This window comes from Heteronotia binoei, chromosome 2, assembly GCF_032191835.1.
Source record: "Heteronotia binoei isolate CCM8104 ecotype False Entrance Well chromosome 2, APGP_CSIRO_Hbin_v1, whole genome shotgun sequence".
Lineage (NCBI taxonomy): Eukaryota > Metazoa > Chordata > Lepidosauria > Squamata > Gekkonidae > Heteronotia > Heteronotia binoei.
Genome location: NC_083224.1, coordinates 165689152 through 165713234, shown reverse-complemented (window position 1 = coordinate 165713234; position 24083 = coordinate 165689152). Strand labels below are relative to the sequence as shown.

At 44.8% G+C, this 24083-nt stretch overlaps 1 protein-coding gene across 3 annotated transcripts in view; it reads right to left on the bottom strand.

Moving 5' to 3' along the window:
* BRINP3 (BMP/retinoic acid inducible neural specific 3) overlaps positions 1–24083 on the bottom strand; it is a 372579-nt gene that overhangs the window by 136060 nt on the left and 212436 nt on the right. For all 3 annotated transcript variants that reach the window (XM_060232385.1, XM_060232384.1, XM_060232383.1), the window contains exon 4: positions 13459–13649. In XM_060232385.1, the coding sequence (XP_060088368.1) occupies positions 13459–13649 (191 nt within the window). The remainder of the gene's footprint in view (positions 1–13458; positions 13650–24083) is intronic.

The following is a 24083-nucleotide window of genomic DNA, read 5'->3' as shown; positions in this document are numbered from 1 at the left end:
GATGAGCCCCTCCCCAGCACCCAATCGCTGCCCCCCCTCCTAGAAATACTTCTGCTCTGGCCTCGCACAACTCAGTTGTTAGGGACAGCTTTGCATGGCGTGAAGGTCTGCCGGGGAGCTCCCTGACATACAGACTTAGAGCAAGGGATAGACAGGCACATTGGTGACAGGTTTCTCACTGTGCAGTTGCTTTGACAGTATCTTTGACTTGCGAGGGGGAGAGCGAGGTCTCTCCCCTGAGGCTAACTGCTCTTGTTTCCAGGTCTCCACAGGTTCTGGGCTCCTGGAGGCTCTGCATGCGAGGATTGTCTCCCATGGCTGGGTAAGTTTCATTGTGCACCCCCACTGTCCTCCCCCTCCCCTCGCTCTCAACCGCTTGGTGTGCAAGCTTTTCCGGCACTTGAACCAGGCAGTGGGCTTCAGCAGGGAGCATTTGCTGGTCCCACTCCTCTGTGCTGCTGCCTGCTCCCTGGCAGGGCATGGGGGTGGCAGCTGCCCCGATGCGGGGAGGTGCGTCAGAGACTGTCCTTTTAATAGAGCGGCTGGCTGAAACGCAGCCTGCTCCTCCAGCTGCCACCCCTGCAGGTGCTCTTGATCTCTATCTCCATTTTGCAGGTGGGAATCCAACACAGAGGCTTCTGCGTGTGTCGCTCCACTCCCCCTCCATTTCCTAAGCTGTTTCTGCTCACCAGTCTGAATGGAGCCCTGCCCATGGTGAGACTGCCCAGCACGCACTGGGGAAACTGTTGCACTCTGTTCTGGAAAAATAAAGTCTGAGCTGTGCCCTCTGTTGTCTCTCCTACTTGGCATCTGCTGCATGCCCAGTGGCTCGCACTCTGAGTTCTGCAGCCCCCAGGGGAGGTGTTCCTTGCACATAGCAGGGGGCAACAGCAGGGCAACACAGAGGGGGTGTTCTGGGTGGTGGTGGGGGGTGTCTTTTGCATTTGGTGGTCTGCCCGCTCCCAGACACACATTCCAACCACTGTTTAGGGCAGCGAACTCCTGCACTATGTGGTTCTTGTTTGTCCATGCATACCTCTGCCCGTATGTCTGCCATTGGCAGAGTCTCTGACAGCAGGAGGGTGTGAGGGGATTGACAGCCTCTCAGGTGCGGGCTTTCCACCCCCTCTCCCAGTCACATGCAACAGGCTGGCCAATCTCATGGTCCCGCATAAGCCTGTGATTCCCCCACCCTCGCCTCGGCAGTGGGCCAATGGTGTGCGCATGGGTGGAATCACCATGGCGACGGGTTGTCTCTTGCTCGTGCTCCCCCTTCACACATGGTGTAACGTTTCCCCTTTGGGAGCCGACTGCGGCCGCCTACGCTAGTTCTGCACTCGAGTGCAGCTACACGACGGTTCTCTGGATTGGGCTGTAAATGGACAATGGCCTTAACGCAGTAACTTTATATGTAAATTACTCTTTCACATTTGCAAATAAACATCCCAAACATGAAAGATCTATTTTCAGCAAGGCAGATGCTGCCCTCAATCCACACCTTCTCCAATGTTTATATATTTAATAGGCATAATGGGAAAGAAGGGAGAAAGCTTGATTCTCATCAGCAGGGCTTTTTTTGTAGCAGGAACTCCTTTGCATATTAGGCCACACATCCTTGATGTAGCCAATCCTCCAAGAGCTTACAGGGCTCTTCTTATAGGGCCTATTGCAAGCTCTTGGAGGATTGCCTACATCAGGGGGGTGTAGCCTAATATGCAAAGGAGTTCTTGCTACAAAAAAAGCTCTGCTCATCGGTTTTGTCTTGTAGGGGATGCAACATTTTTTAAAAACAATACAAAACATGTGAGTACACAGTTGATTTAGTTTAGTTAATAACTTTAAAAAATAGCAATCCCCTTGTCCTTCAAATATCCCAAAGCAGGCAGCCCAATCTTTTTTTCCTTTGCCAGTCCCCTGCTTAAAATAAATAAATAAATCATCCTCTCAACTGCAAAATCCTGGATTAATTTTAACCAGCATATCAGTATAGGATTTAGAATCCTTTAAAAGCGGCAAAGCCTCCAAATTATTAGAAGTGCATTTAGTTTCCTTTGCAGATCCACGAGGCTTACAATTACACGGTGACTGAGGATGTAAATTATGACGTTTAAATTAATGCCCTTTATTTATTTCTTCCACCAAGCATGCAGAGATCAATATAGTGCCGAATGTCATATTTCAGCCGAGAAATTTTAGTCTGAATGAATTTCTCATAAATACACTAATATACAAAGGCCAGGGAAGGAAGGAATGGGGGGAAAGGTAAAATGGAGCTCTTTAGACTATTTTCTGTGCCACCTGCTGTATTCAAGTCACTGAGTATTGTTAGCAATTGAGTGCAGCATTAGAAAAGTCAGGATTTCTGGTGGTATCCCCAAGGTTTCTAGTGAGGAAAATACATAAGTATGCACCCTTTCAGATCTGCACATGAAACAGGAAGGTTCTGTTTTTGAAGTCCTGGAGGGATAGCCAAGGCTCTTTTAAAAGGAAGTTTTGGAACAGCATGCTGGTCTATATGGGTAATTTGTTACATGGTGCTTAAGTTTTGCTGCTTTAGATTTCTTTCAGAGATTCACTCTCTCAGAGTGAGATACGTGATCCATTACTGCAACCTCTGGATTAGACTACTGCACCTCACTGTATGTGGGGCTGTTTTTGAAGACATCTTGGAAGGATCAGTTGGTATAAGTGGCAACAAGACTCCTGTCTAGGACCAGCAGTTTGTACCACATAATGCCAGAGCTGTGTCAAGTGTACGGAGTGATTGCCTATCTGCTTCCAGGACCAGTTCAAATTGCTGGTTTTCACCTTTAAAGCCCTTCACAATCTTGGGACCTCTAACCTCTCAAGCCACATCTTCCAGTATACTCTCATGAGCCAGTTACCTGTATGTTCCTTCCTGCTGCATTAGGCTTAAAAAACAAGGCGGGGAAAAGAGCATGTTGTCTCTTAGGAAGAGATGTTAATGTCCGCATCTATCAGCTCAATGAGGAAAAGTGTCATCAAGTTACATCCAGCCTATGGTGGCCCTGGGGGACCGTCTCTCCCCATATGAGCCCCAGAGGCCAACCAACTATGATCGGCCAACCAACATCTTCTGACTATCCCTGGCCCAAAGGATGTCTGGCTTGCCTTGACCAGGGACAGGGCCTTTTTTGTCCTGGCCCCAACCTGGTGGGATCAGCTTCCCAAGGAGATTCAGGCCCTACCGGAACTACTACCATTCCAGAGGGCCTGCAAAATGGAGCTGTTCCGCCAGGCTTTTGGCTGAGGCAGGCAGGTGTTTTCACACCATCTAATTGGCCTCCCTGCACTGACTGCATTGACTATCATCCTGATAACCAGGGACCAGGCCGACACTGTTGATAATTGACATTCAAGACACCTATGAGTCTTGTCTCTCAGTTTTTGAATGAAGTTTATACCACCGATGCTGCCTTATTTCATTCTATTTAATGGTTTTAACTGTTTAATTGTTAACTGTTTTATTGTACGATTTTAACTGTTTTATTGTGTTGTAATCTGCCCTGAGCCCATCTTGGGAAAGGGCAGACTATAAATTCACTATATATATATATATATATATATATATATATATATATATATATATATATATATATATATATATATATATATATATATATATATGAGAACCAGGGCTTTGGGGGGTGTTTTTTTTTTTAGCAGGAACACAGTTCTGGGTAGCTCAGTGTCAAGGGGTGTGGCCTAATATGCAGAGGAGTTCCTGCGTGAAACAATGGTGATGTCAGGGAGTGTGGCCTAATATGCAACTTAGTTCCTACTGGGCTTTTTCTACAAAAAAAAGCCCTGCATTAAACAATTGTGATGTCAGGGGTGTGGCCTAATATGCAAATGAGTTCCTGCTGGGCTTTTTCTACCCAAAAAAGCCCTGGAGAACAAGCACAGATTTCCTGTTTCAAGGCTAGCTTCTCTTCTCCCCGGCCCCAAACACAAGCTCATCAAGCTTAAGAGGCATAACACTCCTTGTCAACAGACTGAAGCCTAAACAAGCTTAGGCTGTGAGCCTGATTAATAACAAGCCAGCAAACTACAAGTCAGCAAAGACAGCAGATAATATATAAAAATACATTAGATAAAAGAAAATCGAAAAATGCAAACAGAAGTTTTACTAATAAGATGGAGCACAACAACAACACTCCCTTGACCCCAAGACTGGAACCGGAACCCCTTGATTTCCTGTTTGATTTGAAAAATCCATTAATTTCTGCCTCAACTGTCTGCTGGGTGAGGTTGGCTGGCTCCCAACAGCAAAAGGGGAGGGAGAAAGCAGAATATTGTGGGCAGGGGTGGTCGTAACTGGTGGTGTATGCTGTAAACTCAGTAGCGAAGGCACTATGTGGTATACTATGGCACAGGGGACCAAATTTGGAACGAGATGGTGGCACGGAATCCGTTGTCATTCATTGAACAGTTGGGTCCAACCCAATGTTTTCACAATGTCAAAATAACAGTGCATAAAACGACTCCCCAAATCAAAAAGTTTTAAAGATAAGAATATCTTTCTCTGTGTCCATCTTACTCATACACTCTAGAAAGAAATTGTGCTTGGCAGGCTGTGTCAGTCACATTAAGACAGAGAGGAGGTGACAATCTGTTTTCGGTCTGTAGGAGCTAACCAATTTATGGTTTCAGAAGTCAACATCAGCATCTTCATTTTTTTGCTTGGTAAGTCATAGTATAGCCATTAGCTTTCCTAGGATGCCACTGTAAATGATCTCATCTCTTTGCACCCTCTCTCCAGCAAATAATTTCAGATCAATTCCCTGTAACAGCTTAAAATTGATACTCTCAATATCTGGAAGTTGCAGGACAGACCCCAAAGCATGAAGTTGCACAGGAAGTCATGTCTTGGGATGTACACACTACCTAAAGGTATAATGCAGTGGAATTTGTTGCCTTGGCAACAGATCTCTGCCAAAAAATGAGTGACCTGTCAGATTCCAGCTCACCTGTTTCTGCTGTTGCTGTTTTTCTGTGCTCTGCCATATTTGCTCTTTGTAACATTGTGCATTCTCTGTGCATGTACTCTGAATTGCACTGGGTCATGAGATTTTTCTTCTATAGTTGTGGTGTACAAAGTGGATAATCCTCACACTATGTGAAATCATGCACAAGAATATAGTAAAAATAGATTGCAGATCCCTCGATGCAGTGGGACTCCAGAGGACATGTGTATGCAAAGAGAGAGTGGAGCAATGCAGAACCAAAAATACATAAAACCCACAGCCAAATATATCAAGGGCTGCAATTTCTTCATCTGTTTTAGACTGTAAAGACTTATTTAAGGAACATGACTGAATATTCCTTACAGCTCTTTTATTTTTATAAACAGTGCATCCTATACATTACAAAGGAGAAGAAAGTGTCAAGCATGAGTACACAGCCAAAAAGGTTGGATCTAGTGATGCACAGACAGACATACAAACTCAGTGCAATTTTGCTTGCACAATCAATCATGCTGGCTATAATAGAAGGCACACAATTACTTGTGAAAGCTAAAATGCAAATTGGGATATCATAAGTTTAACATGTGGTCAATTATCTGTGTGGTCATTTTTCTATGTGAGCTTTTTCCCTGTGAGCATTAATGACTGTGAGCTTTTTCCTACGGACTTTTTTCTGAACACTCACCCCTACACACACCGTTTAACTTAAGTTGAACGGTGTGTGTAGGGGTGAGTGTTCAGGGATGCAGGTCTAATCAAAGAATCTATGGTAAGGTAAACCTTTTTGAACACTGTAACTTCTAAAGTAAAGAGCTTGCTTTAGAATTAGATCTACTGGGAAACGTACAGAGTGAGGGACAGAGGAATTTCTTGTTTATATCTTTTTAAGAACATAAGAGAAGCCATGTTGGATCAGGCCAATAGCCCACCCAGTCCAACACTCTGTGTCATACAGTGGCCAAAAAAAGAGAAAAACCCAGGTGCCATCAGGAGGTCCATCGGGGGGCCAGGACACTAGAAGCCCTCCCTTGACCAATCTGCTCCTAAATTGAGAATATGTGTATGGGGGCAGTTGATTGGGAAGTTACTAATGCAGGGAAGGGAAGCTAGGAGTCTTGGTCTTCTTAGTAGATAATCTCTACAAAGGCCAGGTGGTGGCATTGGTGAGAGGGAGAGAAAAAGTCATTTGAAGTTCTGGAAAGCTGAGAGACTGGCACATTGCTAGGCAGAGACTTAGATGGTTGCTGATAACTTGGAGTGCAGAATGGAACTGGGCCTGTGGGTCAGTGTGCCTGCTCCACCCCATAAAGCAAGCTTCCAGAGCAGTTGGAGGGTTTTTTTTAGTGCATTTCCACTTGCAAATGCAAAAATCTTCCTCTGGATCCCACCCAAAATGCAAGGAGCTTGCATAATAGGTATAATAACTTGCCATTATTGTCAAGTCTGATGTTTCAATAACGAGACCTTCTTGATAAAAAAGTTTCTAGTTTATTGTAACATGTAGCAAGACTGTAGAAGCAGATTGAGAGACTGGCGAGCATGCACAAAGAGCAAACATTTAAGGTACACATCAAAGGGATTCCTGAGGGAGGGGGCACTCTATGCAGGGCACATTCACACATTGTTATTGTTTTATCGTTCTCAAGCACCGTCTGGCCTTGGGCGCTTTCTTAGCACCGGCTATCTCTGAGAAGGCACCACAATCTTGTTCCCATATTCTCAGTTCCAAGCATTGCTACATAACAAAGGAAGGGAGGGGGGGGGAAGGAGAGCTTGAGCTAGCAGCATCTGAATACAGAGTGGTTTTTACCCAGGATCCTTTTCCTGAACCAAAGTTTAGCTCTAAACTACTCAGACATTATAGCAGACTTGACAATTATCAGGAGATGAGTTGGAGCCAAATTAGACCTGATATTTTTATAAGAGTTGAATCCAGAATTCCCAGGCCCAACCCTGTCTCCCCATAACCACATAAGAGTTCCAGGGAACACCTGCTAATAAATAAAGAAGAGCCTGATTGGGCTCAGAATATCATGGCAAGGGCAGAAGGTAAGTTCTATGACAAAATGGTGCTAGGCAGGACTTTTTTTGTAGCAGGAACTCCTTTGCATATTAGGCCACACCCCTCTTATGTAGCCAGCCCTTAAAGAGCTTACAGGGCTCTTCTTACAGGGCCTACTGTAAGCTCTTGGAGGTGTGGCTACATCAGGGGTGCATGGCCTAAGATGCAAAGGAGTTCCTGCTACAAAAGAAGCCCTGGTGCTGGGAGAGTTGTTTCCATTTTTCCAGTTCCCCATGGAGAATTTGGGCTCTCCTTGATTTTTAAATTGCTGTGTTCTCCACAGTTGCTATGTGGTCACAGGGAGCAAGGCCAATGTTAGCATACCCTGAGGTGGAATAGCTATCAGGGCCCATGGTTTCAGGTAAAGCCCACTGCTGCTGAGTCCCTACTCATGCATCTCCTCTGATGCCTGCACTCACATCCTTCCACTGCCTACTTGTGAGTGTGTTTTCACTTGTGCTCCAAGCTGCATGTGCTGCCTAGCAGTGCTGGAGAAGGGCATGGGGGTGGTGCACAAAGCATCAGCATTCCTGATGGCCACACCAGTGGCACTCCTAGCTGCCCCCACCACCCCACTTCATCAGGGAAAGGGTAAGCAGGCCATGTGAGCAACTGTGACTGCAGCTGGTGGGACAGCTTGTGAGTGGGCAGAGGAAAGGTGCATGAGCTGCTGGGGGCATACAGGTAGGCAGGCAGAAAGGGGGGCACTAATAGGCCTTGAGTCTGCCTAGGGCCCCCCAAAACCTAGAACTGGCCCTGGCAGGGAGACAGAGTCTGGTCCAGGGACCCAGACCCAATTCATTTAAAAAAAAATCTTTAAAAGTTTGGACCTAAGGATTTCTCTCAAATCAGATAGTTTGGACTTCAAAAACCAAGTTAAAAAGACTATGATAAAAAGCCTCCTAATTATAGAAATAGCTGAATTTTCTACTCTTAAAAGCTTCTGAAGTGGGCAGAGAAGTTCAGCAATGCTACAATGTTCAAGTTTTCAAAACAGCATGTTGTCCATTCATGTAAATGTATCTATAAACTGAATATAGCCCTCAGGCATCCGGCAAGTTGCCAACAAGGCCCCTGTGGCACCATAAGCATTGATTTAGAAAACAAACCTAACTGCTTCAAAGAGAGCAATGCATACATTACAAAGTCTACCGAACCACTATCAAGGTATTTCATACAGGACATTAATTGAGGCAGGCTTCTTGACACATACTTACATACTGTCAGGGGGGGGGGGGGGACAGGGGACTAACACGGAGTCCAATGTATCTCAGTTCATGTTTGCTTAGGACTTTCCCAATATCAGAAGACAAGTTTGTCACAGGTTTTAAAGTGGCAATCTGAAGGGTATGGGTAGGATTGGCGGCTTCCAAGTGGTACCCGGAGATCTCCCAGAATTGCAAATGATCTCCACACAATAGAAATCCATCACCCTCGTGAATATGGCTGCTTTGGAGGGTGGACTCTTATCATTGCACTTCCCCATCTACAGCTGGCAACCCTATATTGTGTCCTTCTTTGAGTTTCTACCACTAAGAGCAGACAGGACTGTGGTGTGTGCTCAGTATACACCAGCTTCATGCATTCCTATTTCCTGACTCCTCAATAATACTGCATGACCCTAAAGCTGCCAACATCCAGGTGGGACCTGAGGGGTCTCCCAGAATTGCAACTGATCTGAAGACAACACAATTCAATTCTCTTAGAGAAAATGCCAGCTTTGGTGAGTAGGCTATATGGCATTGTGCCCTGCTGAGATTTCCAGGAATTTCCCAATTCAGAGCTGGCAACTCTAAGTATTAAGCAGGGATTCATTACTTAGTTCTGGCTAAAAGAGGCGACTTCAGAGAGACCAGAAAGTGTCAAGGAAGTCAGAATAGGACAGGTAGCAATCTGTGAGCCTATGAAGGTTTTTGAGTCAGTCTTTATCAGTTTTTACTTTGCTTGATCTCTATCTTGTCCTGCCTCCTTAAAGGTGCTGAGTTAGAGAACTGGACCTCTGTGTCATGCAGGAGATGATGTATGAACAGGCCTCATTTTGGGCAGGAGCAGAGCTCCAGAACCTCTAAATTTTATTGTACTCTTTCTTTCTTAAAACTCCTCTAAATACTTGCTTCTGGGCTCCATTTCAAAGCCCCTGTGAGAATTTTGCTAGGCTGTAATTGACAAATTATCTAATATTTCCCCCCCACAAAAAATGGGGAAATTACCAAAACAAATAAAGTAGACAGATGGAAATCTTCACCATGTCACTGTGGCCACGTAGGAGAAAGTAATTTAAAAGTATGATGGAAGTAGGGTTTTATTATGACAATTGTAATTCAAGAAACATTTTAAGGTAGATGCTGAGCTGATATAATTTAGTACATCTTTCAATGGTGTTAGGGGTGTGTGGCATATGCAAATAAGTTGTGCTAATGAGCTCCAGCACCTCTTTTTCTACAAAATGACCTCTGTGTACGAGCACCAGTTCTGATTTTCTTGCTCAGGAACTCTCATGCTGAAACTCCTTCCTGCTTTTGTATTCAGAAATGAGTTTAGTGCGCAGTCTGGATATCTGATGGAGGGATGATGTGGTATTTGGAGACAGAATGGAAAACCTGGAGGAAAACTTGGAAAGTAGAGATGGACACAAACCGAATTTTTGCATTTTGTTTCATGGCTGAACCATGAACTGAACCACAAACCAATACAAACTGGGAGGCTGGTTTGCAAACAGAACTGGTTCGTATCAGTTCATGAGACATTTAAAGTGTAAACCCCTGCTTTATACTCCCTGCTCCTTTTCACAGGGAGCATAAAGTAGGGGTTCAAATGGCTTCTAGCCATTCAAACAGCTGAGCTATAAACTCTTGATTTCTGCTGTTCACAAACTTCATCAAAATTCATGGTGGCTCTTCAGTTCGTGAGCCACAAACCAGCCAAAATTCATTTTGAACTTTAGTTGGTGTCCATCCCAAGTGGAAAGCTTACAAGCAATGTAGATACATAGTCCAGTACGCTGACGAGACACTAAGTAAGTTAGCTTTGATGTAACACATAAAAAAAAAATCGCCCTAGTTTTTTATCAGTACATATGCATATTAGTACATGGTGAGGAAAGGGTACAAATGGACTGTAGAAATTAAATGCTGTGGCAAAATGCATGTGTACAAAATTCTGTACAAAATTCAGATTGAAAAAAAAAAGAATTGGGTTCCACTATGAAAACAAGAGTGGATAATTTGGAACTCCAACATTCAAGAAGTTTAGACTTGCTGAAGAACCTGTCAGAATTTACACTCCAAAATCCAGGAACAAGGCAGCTCAAAAATAGCTCTACACTTTGATCACAGTGCTGTGACTCACAATACAATTCCTGAAAATAGGTAATGAAAACTGCTAAGTAATTGGGTGACCCTCTCTATCTTTCTGCATAGTTCTGGGAGCTGCTCCATAATGCTGGAGGATCAGGCTTGCTGAAGAACCTGTCAAAACTTACTCTCTTCTTGGCAGTTTGCAGCACAGCCCAGTAAAACAGAGCCAGCTGCATAATGGGATAGTTCAGCCATGAACCGAACTGCAAAAAAAAAAAAAAAATGCTGTTTATGCCCACTTCTATTTTCCACTACACATGGCAGGAGCATGTTGGATACAGACTCTTGGATTATTTGGATCTTTGACATTATTCACCAAACGGGGGACAACCACAGGTGGAGGGACATTTACCCCAAGCAATCTCTTATAACTAGTATTGTCAGCCAATGACTGACAACTGATGCAATCTTAGGGAGTAGGGGTGTGGGAAGGCATCATTGGCATGGGTTTTCCCTGGAAGTGACATGCCTCCACAGAAGTGATGTAACACTGTTGCACCAACAGTGATTTTACTTTATTTTTCTCCCACCAGATGCCACAACAGCAGTGAGCAGTGAGCTGGATGTGAGAGAACTCCAGCCACAAGGGGGTACCTGGCAACTCCACTCATAACTTCCCAGCCAGCAGGAATTGGTGCAGGCAAGGCTTTTTTTGTAGCAAGAACACCTTTGCATATTAGGCTACACCCCCCTGATGTAGCCAACCCTCCAAGAACTTACAGTATGCACTGTAAGAAGAGCCCTATAAGCTCTTGCATGATTGGCTAGATCAGGAGGGGTGTAGCCTAATATGTAAAGGAGTTCCTGCTACAAAAAAAAACCCCTGGATGCAGGTTCTCTCTGGCTGCCAGGAACCCTAATGGTGACCAGAAGGAGGCTATCTAAGCACCTCTTTTGGTGTGTATGCTATGAGAAACAAGCCATAACACACTACAGTGCTGAGGTTTGGACCAGGATGGGCTTGCCACCCTGCAGGCTAGCTGTTCCTTAGGGAATGAAGGTTAAATAAATTCAAGCTCTAAATCTTCCAGTAATAAAACCCTAATTTAACCTACCAGCTTGAGTCCCATATCTTAATTCTGGGGGGCAATAGGCTTCAGGGAGTCTCCTGTATACACATTCTTCATTTAAGTGCAAGTCACCATAGTAAGTGTTTCATCTTCACAGCTGAACCACCACAAATAGAACTTTCACATTCCTTCCAATCATCTCAAATGCATGGCTCGGTTCATGTTAGGTGATGATAATGCTGACATAAATTAGATGCTAGTTATCAGACAGCAAAGAGAGAACATGAGGGTTTTTAAATATATATATTAATAATGGAAAACTGTACAAAAGAACTTTCAAAGAAACCATTATCCGTGAATTCTTGTGCAGGCTTGCAATGTATTGTTTTTAACAAGGAAGGCTGTTAGTTTTAAAATGAAACACTGTATTCCATAACTGAAGAGCCAGACTTTGAACTGAAGAATCCAAGTTGATTGCAGGCTTTAAAAAAATAAAAAGCTGCACCAGAGAGCTGCTTCACACATTTCATTTTAAGGAGGTATTTTAAGTGCATTTGAAAAATGCAAAGCATGTGGTTGGGGCATATGGGCATACATATATTTGCATCAGGAAACCATGACTCATCATTGCAGTTTAACCAGTGAATAAACACTCAGTGGCAAACTTGAGTTTGTCTAGGTTTTGGGAGCAAGGAGGACAGGCGCACCAGTGTCATGAAACTGGAAGTGATGTCATGACTTTGCGGCCAGTGCTCTATGGTTTGGCAAATCTTGACATCGCCTCCAATGTCATGACATTATTTCTGGTTTCTGCCAGAAGTGGTATTGCACATCAGTGTAATGCTTGCATATCTGCCCCATTTTTTCTCTGGCTGACCTTTAAGGCACCAGTGGGCACCAGGGGTGGGGACTGCCAGAAGGTCTTCTACCATAGTATTCTGAGCTTTGCCTACATGCAATGAGTGAAGTGGCCACCTTGGCTATCTTGCAACTCTTAACCCAATGGTTAATACAACACTGGGGAATCCAGGGCAGTCAACGTGAAAGAAAACACGTAGCAAATACTTAACTCCCCGCCCCCATACCTAGGTTCCTAGCATCTAGACCTAGAATTGTCCTGGCCTAAATTTGAAGAGGATATGTAGGCCCACCACTAATTCAAGTTATCAACTACAAAAGTGAAACTTCCCATTCTTCTTACACAAAGCCTGCTAACACTTAGGATTTATAGATTAGCCTAATAAAGAGGCAGTATACAACAGAGAGAAACAGAAAAGAAGCAATGAGCCCAGGAAGAACAACTGATGGGCAGAGAGGCAGGGTTGTCAACATCATGTTAGAAAATTCCTGGGGATGTTGGGGTGGATCCTGGAGAGGGAGGGGTTGGGGAGGCAACTCAGCAGGGTATAATTATACCAAATCCACCTAGGGCTGCCAACTTCTGCTTGGGAAATTCTTGGAGATTTGAGGAGTGAGGCCTGGGTCAGGCAAAGTCTGGTGAGGGGGAGCTCAACAGGGATAGCATATAAGTTCTGTCCTCTGAAGCTGCCCTTTGCTCTAGGGAAACTGATTGTTGTGGTCTAAGGATAAGTTGTGAATCTGGGAGAACTTCAAGGCCCACCTGGAGGATGGCAGCCCTAAGTCCATCCTCCCAAGCAGCTATTTGCTTCAGGGGTACAGATCACTGAAGTCTGGAGATAACTTGTAATTCTGGGAGATTTCTAGGCCTCACCTGGAGGTTGACAACCCACCAGCAGGTGAGAATGAATTTGGATAAGAAGAAATTGACTGATCTCCAGAATCCTGCAGTTGTCCTCACTTCCTAGGCAATCCACACATACACACACACACACACATTTTCTCTTGTATTTCTGCACCCTAAAGACTCTTTTTAAAATAAAATCTGGGAATTCAGAGGAATGTATGACATATTTAGTAGGACACACTGTCTATATACTCTCCATACATGTGAGTGTGTGCAAATGTCCATACCAAGTAAGAACACAACATGAATGCTGTGATTCCAGAGAGCTTTCCCATACCTTTATGGCAGTGGAGGCAATTTGAATATGGTGAAGCCTGCGCAGAGTGCTGTCTCTATCGATGAAGTATGAGGCTGCCAGCTGGTGCAGAGTCTCCAGCGTCACCATGGTACTGTTAATGCTGGGATCGCTTGTCTCTGCTCTTTTGCTCAGCTTCCGCTTGTCCACAAAAATTGTGAGCGATTCCTCTCCTGCACAAGTGAGATGTAGGAAGAATCAGAGAAAGGAAAACACCATTCTGTTGCTTTCACCGTATTTGCATGCAATAGTGTCGGTTCTCTTGCAAAGACATGGATGGGGAAGAGCACATGCTTTGTCTTCAGGTAGTCCTGGCTTCTGTGTCTGATATTTCCAGAGCTTCTTTTTTTGTAGCAGGAACTCCTTTGTATATTAGGGCACACACTCCTGATGTGGCCAATCCTCCAAGAGCTTACAGTAGGGCCTGTAAGAAGAGCCCTGTAAACTCTTGGAGGATTGGCTACATTAGGGGGATGTGCCCTAATATAGCAGTTCCTGCTACAAAAAAAGCCCTGGATATTTCCAAGCAACAGATCCCAGGCAGCAGATCTGAGAAAGATGGCTGATTGAGAATGTTGCAAGAATCACTGCCAGTCACAGTAGATGGTCCCAAGCTAAGTGGGCCAATTCTCTGACTCGATGTAAGGCAGACTCCGACACTGATAATCTCATTTCTACCCTCAAGCATGCCATGCATGAAGACAAAGGCTGATCAGTAAGTGAGAAAGATAAAACAATGGAATCATTACCGTCAAAATTAATGTGGGGGAAAACTCGGGTGTAATTCTTGCAAACGCAAGCCTTGATTTACAACTGCAAATAGAGGCTTCTGCCACAGTTGATGAATCTTTCCTCGCCAGCTGTAGTCCACAACCATGAAATAGGCTTAGAAGACGATCTAAACATTCACTAACAAATGGATATGATTTGAGAAACTATTCAAGGTTGTGAGTCTTACAGACTAAAAGGGATTAATCACACTGTATAGCAAAAGGACGGCAGGAAGGGAAGATTGCTCAACACCAGAACCACACAGCTGCGAGCATTACAACCCTGTTAAAAAAAAAAAAGACTATTGGCAAAAAAGATCCAGAGGCAGTTTTCCATGAGTTGCCCCAGGCAAAATGAGAGTAAAATGCATTTTTTTTGTTCCCTGCTTGCAGAAGGAGAAAAAAAGTCTCATATAATCCAATAAGTGGTTCATCGGATTAGCCAGCCTTCTAGGTTGATGCTTTCCCCCACCTCCAGTAATGCCACTGTCTTGGCATTCATCACTGCTCAGAGAGTGACATTCACTCTATAGACTGACCTTCGTGCACTATTTTCCAATGTGCTGGCTAGCCTTGGCTTGTACAAACTGCTCCTAAGACTAGATTTCATTCTGCCTCGGTATTCAAGAGTATATTTTATTTTCTGAGATTTATAGGAGCCTTCATTGATGACAGGTTCTTATTGTTGTGGTTGCTTTGCTATTTCTGGGTGGAACTTCCCCCCCTCCCCCCAAAAAAAGCCTGGCTGCTGATAAAAGCAGCAGCCCTGTGTTTAGTTCTTTGCCTATCTCTGCAATACATAGCAATGAAATGTGTGACACAGTATCATCTTGTTGTATTCTTCCCCACTCTGCATAATCGATTGAAGTACCATTGGAGGGAGAAGCAAAGACATACCGTATATACTCGAGTATAAGCCGACCCGAATATAAGCCGAGGCTTCTAATTTTACCCCAAAAATCTGGGAAAACTTATTGACTCGAGTATAAGCCTATGTGTGTGGTTGTGGGCTCCAGGTTGTGTCCAGGTTGTGGGCTTCCTGGCTGGATTTTCCTGGTCATTGGTGGAAACAGGATGCTGAACATGAGATGGATACTCCTTGATCCAGTGCGACTCTAAACAGTGCTACATTCTGCACTTGGAACACTGGCCCCCACACCCCCACAATGCCTAACAGCATTGCTCTTTACTCAAAGCTTCAGAGGAAAAAAGCCCCACCAAAGTCTTGCTGGAGAGTGGTCCTGATCAGCGTTCCCTCTAAGCTGCAAAGTCCTGTGAGCAAGAATTCTACTTTGTGAGCTACTGGCATTAAAGTTGTGAGCTACTGCATAAATGAGTGTGCTCTGGGGTAATACTTCCTGAGCTAAGACAAAAATGTGTGAGCCAGAGGCTAACTATCTGTGAACCAGCTCACGCTAACTCACCTTACAGGAAACACCGGTCCTGATCCTGGCTCACCAAAGGCTGAATATTTCCAGTTCTAAAATCTACATTATTATTATTATTTACACTTTTTTGAGGGGGGGGGGAGATAAAATTAGAACAGAAACAGAACAGACGCATACATGCCCTTGTTTTAGAGCAAGCCCTTCGTGGGGAGGGGGTCTCCCATTTTTTGACTTGTAAAACGCATCAGCCTTCCCCCCTCCTCCTGATCCCTGTGACCCCCCTCCATTCCTGACCTGACGGGATGGCCGGTCGTCGGCCCGCCTCCCCCTCACGCTGCCTCGGCGTGCCTAACCGGTTCGCCTCTCCAACGCACCCAGGGTCTGGCAGTCCAACGCAGCCGCGTCGTCGCAGGCGCCCGGTCGGTCGGTTCCTCCGCCACAGACACCCGGGTCGATGTACGTCAGCACGTGCGCCAAACCCGCTCTGCTGGCCTCCCGCCCCCTCCCCTCTGCGCTTCCCACCAGCGGCACAAAGACACCTTGATTGCTGCGTTCCCCTGCCTCGCTCCGATAGGGGGAGGGCCTCCCCAGCCCGCTGATTTAGGCAACCTAGGCGCGTGCAGAGGGAGGAAAGGGAGGGAGGGAAAGGAGGGCCTCTTTTTTTCTGAATCAGCGCGGCTCTCAATGGCACAGCAGCCGGGCGCCCCCTCGCCCCCTTCTTTCCCTGCACCACACACACGTCATCCCCGACTTTCACGTTTGGGAACCCAGCACAGGCGTCTCCCCCCGACAGGGGAGGGAGGGGGGAGGCTTCTGCAGTAGGAAGCCGCCAGCTGCCCGAAGGAAGAGGGCATCAGCGCCTCCCCCGTCAGTGCCCCAGAGGGGGCGCGCGCACGAAGCCTCTCTCTTTCTCCCCCCCTCCCTCGCCGCCAAGGCCGGACCGGGGCGCTGCTGCCAAGCGCGGGGATGCGGCCACTGGGCGCACAACACCGCCGCCTCCTCCTCCTCCTGCTGCCCGCTGCCGCCTTCTGCTTCCTGCTGCTGCCCGTGGCACGTGGAGCAGCAGGAGAAGCCTCGAGCAGGCGAGGGTCGGACGCCGCTTCCCCCGCCCCGAGCTGGGACTGGCCGGAAGGTATGCGCGACACTCCGGAGCCCTGCCGGGGAGGGGAGGCCGGATAGAATAGTGACTCGAGTATAAGCCGAGGAGGGGGTTTTTCTGCCCAAAATTTGGGCAGAAAAACTCGGCTTATACTCGAGTATATACGGTACCCAGTAAGATGATGCCCATGACATTGCACATTGCATTACTATGCATTACAGGTGATCATGGCCAGGGACCGCTGTTTTTGGCAGCAGAGCTACATCTTTAGTAACATCTAGTCCTGCCTGTGAAGCCTGGCTGTATGTATTAGCTCAGCACTAAGTAGTACTACTGAATCCAGTAGGGATTTCTACCAAACAAATGTGCATGGAATTGCAGCCTTGGCCTACATTCAATTCTGCACAGGTACAGTAAAACGTATTTTATTTTCCAGGGTTTATATTTGCAATTTGAGGTCTTTGTTTGGCATAGGCCTGTTTCCTCCTATCTCTCAAAGGTGCCTGAAAATACAGGAAGTTGGTGTCTCAAAAATATAGAACCCCACTGTGGCCACTTCAACAAGGAGCAGGTTGCACAATAGTTAGGGAAATGGCAGGCTGAAATAATGAAATCCACATGAGTTTTAGGAGCAACTTCAGGAATATATTTAAATAGAAATGCAAATCACAAGATCTCCATACAAGAGGCATTAGAATGGTACTGTAACAGCTTTCACTAAACATATATAAATACGACTTGGGAACGTGTATTTTTATAATGTGTAATAATAGATGTTCCTATGATTAAAACACTTGGAGCTGTTTTCTGCCTCTAGGCATATTTTTCTGCAGACATATTTTAAAGGCTGGCTTCCAATTTTCCCATCTTATTAGTAATGAAAGGAACATAAACCTTCAATTTTTAAGCCATGCAGCACTACAGTGGGATGTTGGATGATGGTATATTTTAAGAGAGCAGCTGGCAAATATATATTGCCCATAATTCAGAGCCTCTTATGTGCACTGGGTTTCTTACCTATTGCCTGCAGTGGCAAATAAAGCTGCACAAATGGGGAAGGTTCCGCTTGCACACCCCACAGCATCCTACTGGAACATGACTTGGTGGTGAAATCCTAGTCCATTAAAGCAAATGGCAGCTGCATCAAAGGCATGTCAGGTTTTTTTCCCCTCACTGTCCACTGTTTGCCCATCCTGAGCTTTTGTGTACACTTCAGGGCTTTTTTTTGTAGCAGGAACTTCTTTGCATATTAGGCTACAACCCAAATGATGTAGCCAATCTCCCAACAGCTTACAGTAGGCCCTGTAAGAAGAGCCCTATAAGCTCTTAGAGGATTGGCTATATCAGGGGGATGTAGTCTAATGTGCAAAGGAGTTCCTGCTACAAAAAATGCCCTGGTTCACTTCAATTAAAAAGCAGATCTGCATGCTAACTTACGGTTATCAGTCTCCAGGTGTTGGCTGGAGATGTGGGATTACAAATGCTCTCTTGGCAACAGTGATCAGTTCACCAGGAGAAAATGGGTGTTGTGGGAGGTGGACTCTCTAGTATTATACTCCATCAAAGTCCCTTCCCTCCCCAAACCCTGCCCTCCTCAGGCTCCACCCCCAAAATCTCCAGGTATTTTCTAGCCTGAAGATGACAACCCTAATGCAACAGAAATCCATGCATGGGGTTGCCCTATCATTTGATGAATGGAGAGCCTCCTGCACTCACTCGGTGGCAGATTTGCACATGGAATGTCACAGGCTCAGTTTCTAGAATCTCTGGGTAAAAGAGCATCTCTGTGCCCCTGTCTGCTGAGATGATGCTGACAGCTTCCTCAGTGGTGGCGCACCATCTCTAGAGCATAGGGTTAGCAAGTCTCCCCAGCCACTGTTGGGGGAAGTGGGGTCAATGTTGCCAGATCCAGGTTGGGAAACTCCTGGAGATCTGGGGATGGAACCTGAAGAAGACAGGGATCTCAGTGGGATATGATGCCATAGAGTTCACCCTCCAGAGTATCCATTTTCTCCAGGGGAACTGATCTGTAGTCTGGAAACAAACTGTTATTTTGGGGGGATCCCCACGTCCCACAGGGAGGCTGGCATCTCTAACACACCCTCCTTCTTCAAGTTTACATGGTGCCTCCCTGCTGTCTTTGTGGTATCTGTTTACCCAAGTCTTAATTGAAGCTTTATCTTATCTACTCTTGTATTTCCTGGCCTGCTGATTCATTTCTGTTTACAGCCTGCTTTTATTTCTTGTTGAAGGCTTTATAACATTTGGAGTGGTTTTATTGTTGCTGCTTTGCAGTGTTGTTTTTATTTGTTATTGCATTGAATTTTAAAAGGTTTTTTTTTTTTTTAAATTGGCCACTTTGAATGGGTCTCTTTAGAAGCAGCATATAAATTCAGCAACCAACTGAATATCTCTGGTGATATAACTGCGGCAGAGCGGGGGAGGGGGACACCTCTTTCAGAGTTCCTGGAAATCTGTTGTTAGTTAGAGAAAACCATGCTGGGTTTCTCTAACTAGCCACCTGGGGGTGGCTAGTGCTCTGACTCCACGTATGAAAACAGCAATAAGGTAATTAAAATACAGTTCCCATTCTTCATCCAAGTCCTTGGGGTGGGTAGTGGATATCTAATACCTTCCTGAAAGCTGAGTTTCACCCTCACTTCCCATCTCAGTGGCTTTCAAATGCAATAACTGGCTTCTGTTTTAACATGCTCCACAATTGGAGTATTTGAGTGCAGGGATTTTTTTAAAAAAATCATCTCCACAAAGAATTCTTCTCCCCTACGCCTCAGCTATTCCAACACATACTATAAAGACGCTGGACATCATTGATCTGGTTCATAAATGGTATCCCGCAATCACTGGGTGGTCTGACTTCTGCTACAGTTGCTCCTATCCTTAATCTATAGTCTCTCTCTAACTGTCCTTTTGGAATAGTGGACACCAACATTTCCAGACCCATGACTAGTTTTTTAGTTACAAGTGGCAAAATGAGACCTGCAAGTGAGTGACAGGAAGTCATGCAACATCATGGCTACACACCAGAAATAGCAGAGACCAGATTTATAACCTTGCCAATGAAGAGTGGGAGGGGGGCTGTGCCTTGAAGGCATGAGGATTGCACTGGAGCACCAACTGGTGAGGGGAAGAACATGTGGAGCCTTTGGCTACCCTGGGCAACCTGACCCACTTTGCCTATTCTAACAGTGGCTGGCAATTTTACTGACTAAACCTAGGGGAAAATGTCCTCACCTCCATAAGAAGACCTAGGGTTGCTAGTAAAGTACTGGTACCTGACAGAAAATCACTGGGGGTAGGGACATAATTTATTGGCATTCAACCAACATGATGATTTCACTTCCAGAATAACCAGAAGTGATGGCATTGTGTTGAAATGACACTCTAGGATTTACCAAATTCTGTACAGTTTAACCAAATTGCTTCTTCATATTCTCCCTCTGCTTGCTGAAATGAAAGCGGCAACCCAAAATCCCCTACCCCTGGGAGACTGGCAATTCTTAAGCAGCCAAACAAAGAACCAGAGGCCTGTAGTACTGATGACAAAATAATATGTCACACATGTCTTTGAGGCTTATTAATTCATGCTGAATGATATTAAGATGAAAAATGACAGCCTTTACTGAGTACTGATGCTTTATTAGGCCAGAGATAACATTCAATAAATACAATCTATGGCTTAAAGATATACCACTCTGCTTTTCTTTTCTACAAAGGATTTTTGGTTAATGTTCTATAGTTTGAAATACTATTATATATTAATAAAAAAATCTCAGCTATCTGAAGACACAATTTCCACAGGATAAACCAACTAGAAACACCACTAACTATTATCTCACAGTGGCATAAAAAATATATTGCTGAGCTCCTCTTTAGGATACCCAAGGGAGGTGTATTTTCTGGGCTCGTGAACAGAGACTTGGGAACATTTCAAAGAAGGCCATGTGTAGGATTTCCCTTTATGGTCAAAAGGGGATAGTCTCACCAGCCAATAGGTTGCAGAGGAACACACAAATCTCGCTGCAAAGTCATTCGTTTGCCAAGTTTGCTTCCCTGCGCACTGAATACAAATGTTTGGCAGCTCTATTAAGGAATTGAGAAGGGCTCATTTTTCTAACACTGCATAGACACAACAGAAATCCAAAGGAAATGTAGATGTAATTAAAGGGAAGGAAAAGCAATTTGACTGGAAAACAAAAAAGATATGATTTTTGGCACTGTAGCATAATGCATCAAACAAACGAAAAATCAGAATGTAATCTCACAACTGAAAAGGAACATGTTCTCCTTCTCTGATTGCATTTCAAGACAAACTACACGTTACATAGATTTTTATTTATTTATTAGTTAGACTTTTACCCCGCCCTTCCTTGCACACAGGGCTCAGGGTGGCTCATAACTATTAAACACAGAGATAAAGCAGTAAAAACAATAAAACCTTCAATCAGTTTTACAAAAAAAAAAATATCAAACCCAAGATGGTCCATAAATATAAGCACATAGAGTTCCGCGGATTTGTGCAAATGTACCCAATTTGTGCAAATTGTACCATGGGTGAGGGACAATCACCCCCGACAGACTCTGAACATATCAGGGGAGGCCAGTATAGTGGGACACCTGTTTAGGGTCGCCAATCCCCAGGTGGGGGCAGAGGATCCCCCGGTTTGGAGGCCCTCCCCCCCCTTCAGGTTCGTCAGAAAGCGGGGGGAGGGGAGGGAAATATATTCTGGGAACTCTATTATTCCCTATGGAGATTTATTCCCATAGAAAATCATTGAGAATTGATCTGTGGGTATCTGGGGCTCTGGGGGGGGGCTGTTTTTTGGGGTAGATGCACCAAATTTTCAGTATAGTATCTAGGGCCTCTCCCCAAAATACTCTCCAAGTTTTAAAAAGATTGGACCAGGAGGTCCAATTCTATGAGCCCCAAAAGCAGGTGCCCCTATCCTTCATTATTTCCTATGGAAGGAAGGAATTGAAAAGGTGTGCCGTCCCTTTAAATGTGATGGCCAGAACTCCCTTTGGAGTTCAATTATGCTTGTCACAGCCTTGATCTTGGCTCCACCCCTAATGTCTCCTGGCTCCACCCCCAAAGTCCTCAGATATTTCTTGAATTAGACTTGGCAACCCTACACCCATTCCCTCAACCAATGGCCCGACAGAACAAAGGCCCAGAAGTGACATCATCGCACCACGCACACACTTCATGTGCCTGAGGAAATTTCCCCCACCAGGAGCCAGGTAAGACCCTGCACTCCTAATTTTACAGGCCCTGCGAAATTGAAGCAGGTCCTGCAGGACCCTGATCTCCACTGGGAGAGTGTCCCACCAGGCCTGGAGTCTATGAGTGTTCCACCAGGCCTGGAGTCTGTGTAACCTTCTTTTGGTTTAAATAAAAAATTAAAAAGCCAACCTCCAAAGGCTTCAATGAGAAACAAAGGGTGAGTGGAGAACAGTGCTGCTCAATCGATTCCCCACCCCCCACAACAACCCATTCACGGCTATTGTGATTGGTCCCTGCCAAAAAGCCAGAAGCATTTAGTTCCATATTACCTAGCCGGGAATTATTGCAACACTTCCAACCACTTTGTTGTAGTGGTAGTGGTTGTTGCATGAATGATATGGTTAAGGTTGAATGAGCCCTGTCCCATCATCAATTCTCTGATTATCTGCATGTAAGCATTCTGACTCCTGGGCTTCGGCTCCTCACTTTTTAGATTTTTTTTTCTTCTGTTTTGGCCCCCATTTGCCTTGGAATCAGGACTTTTTGAAGTCAGGAATGCACAAGAACACAGTTCCAGCTGGTTTGGTGTCAGGGGTATGACCTAATATGCAAATGAGTTCCTGCGGGCTTCTTCTACAAAAAGCCCTGTGCAGAACAATGGTGATGTCAGGGGATGTGGCCTAATATGCAAATGAGTTCTGAGCTTTTTCTACCCCAAAAGCCCTGCTTGGAATACATATTTTATTTCTCTGTTTGATACAGCAATTCATATGTATTTGGCTGGACCAATGCTCCAGTCATACTCTGCACTCCAAGGTTTTGTGTGTGTCTCTGTGTGCGTGTATGCATGAGGGAGGCAGCTTGTTTAAGATGGGGGAGATGGGAGGTACAGTACACTAGTCATTTAGATCGCTGCTGCGGTATCATAACAAGACAGTCAAAGACCATTCATTGATTATATATATCACTAAAAGACATGAAATGGTTATTTAGTAGGTAGTGAAAAGAGGAGGGGAGCAAGTCAGGTCTGTTTCAGTGTGCAACACCAAACAGGTCAAATCTGGTGAGAAATTCTGCAGAATAAAATGTCATGAGCATTCCTAGCTGTGGTCTTCTGGTTCCAGCTATCCCTTTCATTCATTTGTTTGCAATGCCACAGGGGATGGGAAACTTGGGAAACTTGTTCTATGCAGTTTGCTCATGAGATTTCTCTCCATCAGTTCTTTGTCTTCATGTTGGAGTGTTCATGTTGGAGCCAGGCAGCTTGTTAGGACAGAGACCTACCAATGTCAGGACTCAATCAAGACCAGAAGGAGCCACCTCTCACATCAGCACACAGCATGTTCACAGGGAAATGTATGCCCACTAATGTGAGTCATCTGTGCACGTGATCTGGGCTATTATGAAATACAAAACAGACTTTATCAGGGCACAGTAATCTGCAGAGTTAGCACATGGCAATGTTTTCACAGAATTGAGTTAGGGCTGATTCATGCAGTACAGAGTCCCTATGACTGCTACAAGGACTTTGGATCATACAGGAGCTGAGAATTATATAGTCCTGAAAAGCTACTATTTGCCACAAAGGGAACACTTAGCAGTCATTAAATGGCTTTCCAGGGGGAAACAGAAGTCAGGGGGGATGCTGAAGCTCCTTCTTCCTGCATACTATGACCCTGATCAAAATATGTTCTTCATGCAGCTGGGAAGTGTGATACAAAATGGTCATAGCAGACACAAGGAGTTTGTATCATGTGAATCAGCCTTAAGCATGTGAAGGGAATTGTCACCTTGTGGTATTTCCTATAGTTTAAAAAAATTCAAATCAAGAGAGAAAGTGATAAGAAACAAATTCTAGAGATAATCTCAGAGCATAGCTGTGTTGGTCTGAAGCAGAGCAACTAAGTCCTGTAGCATCTTTGAGATCAACAAAAAGTTTGGGATATAAACTTTAAGAGTTGATGATTTATTTGATAAAGGGAGCATTGATGCTCAAAAGCCTATACTGTGAAAACCTTGTTGGTCTCAAATTTAAAAATTCTAGAGACATTGTAAATCTCTCTGGACATTCATTAGATGGGAGGATTTTCTACATATCTCCAGCCCTC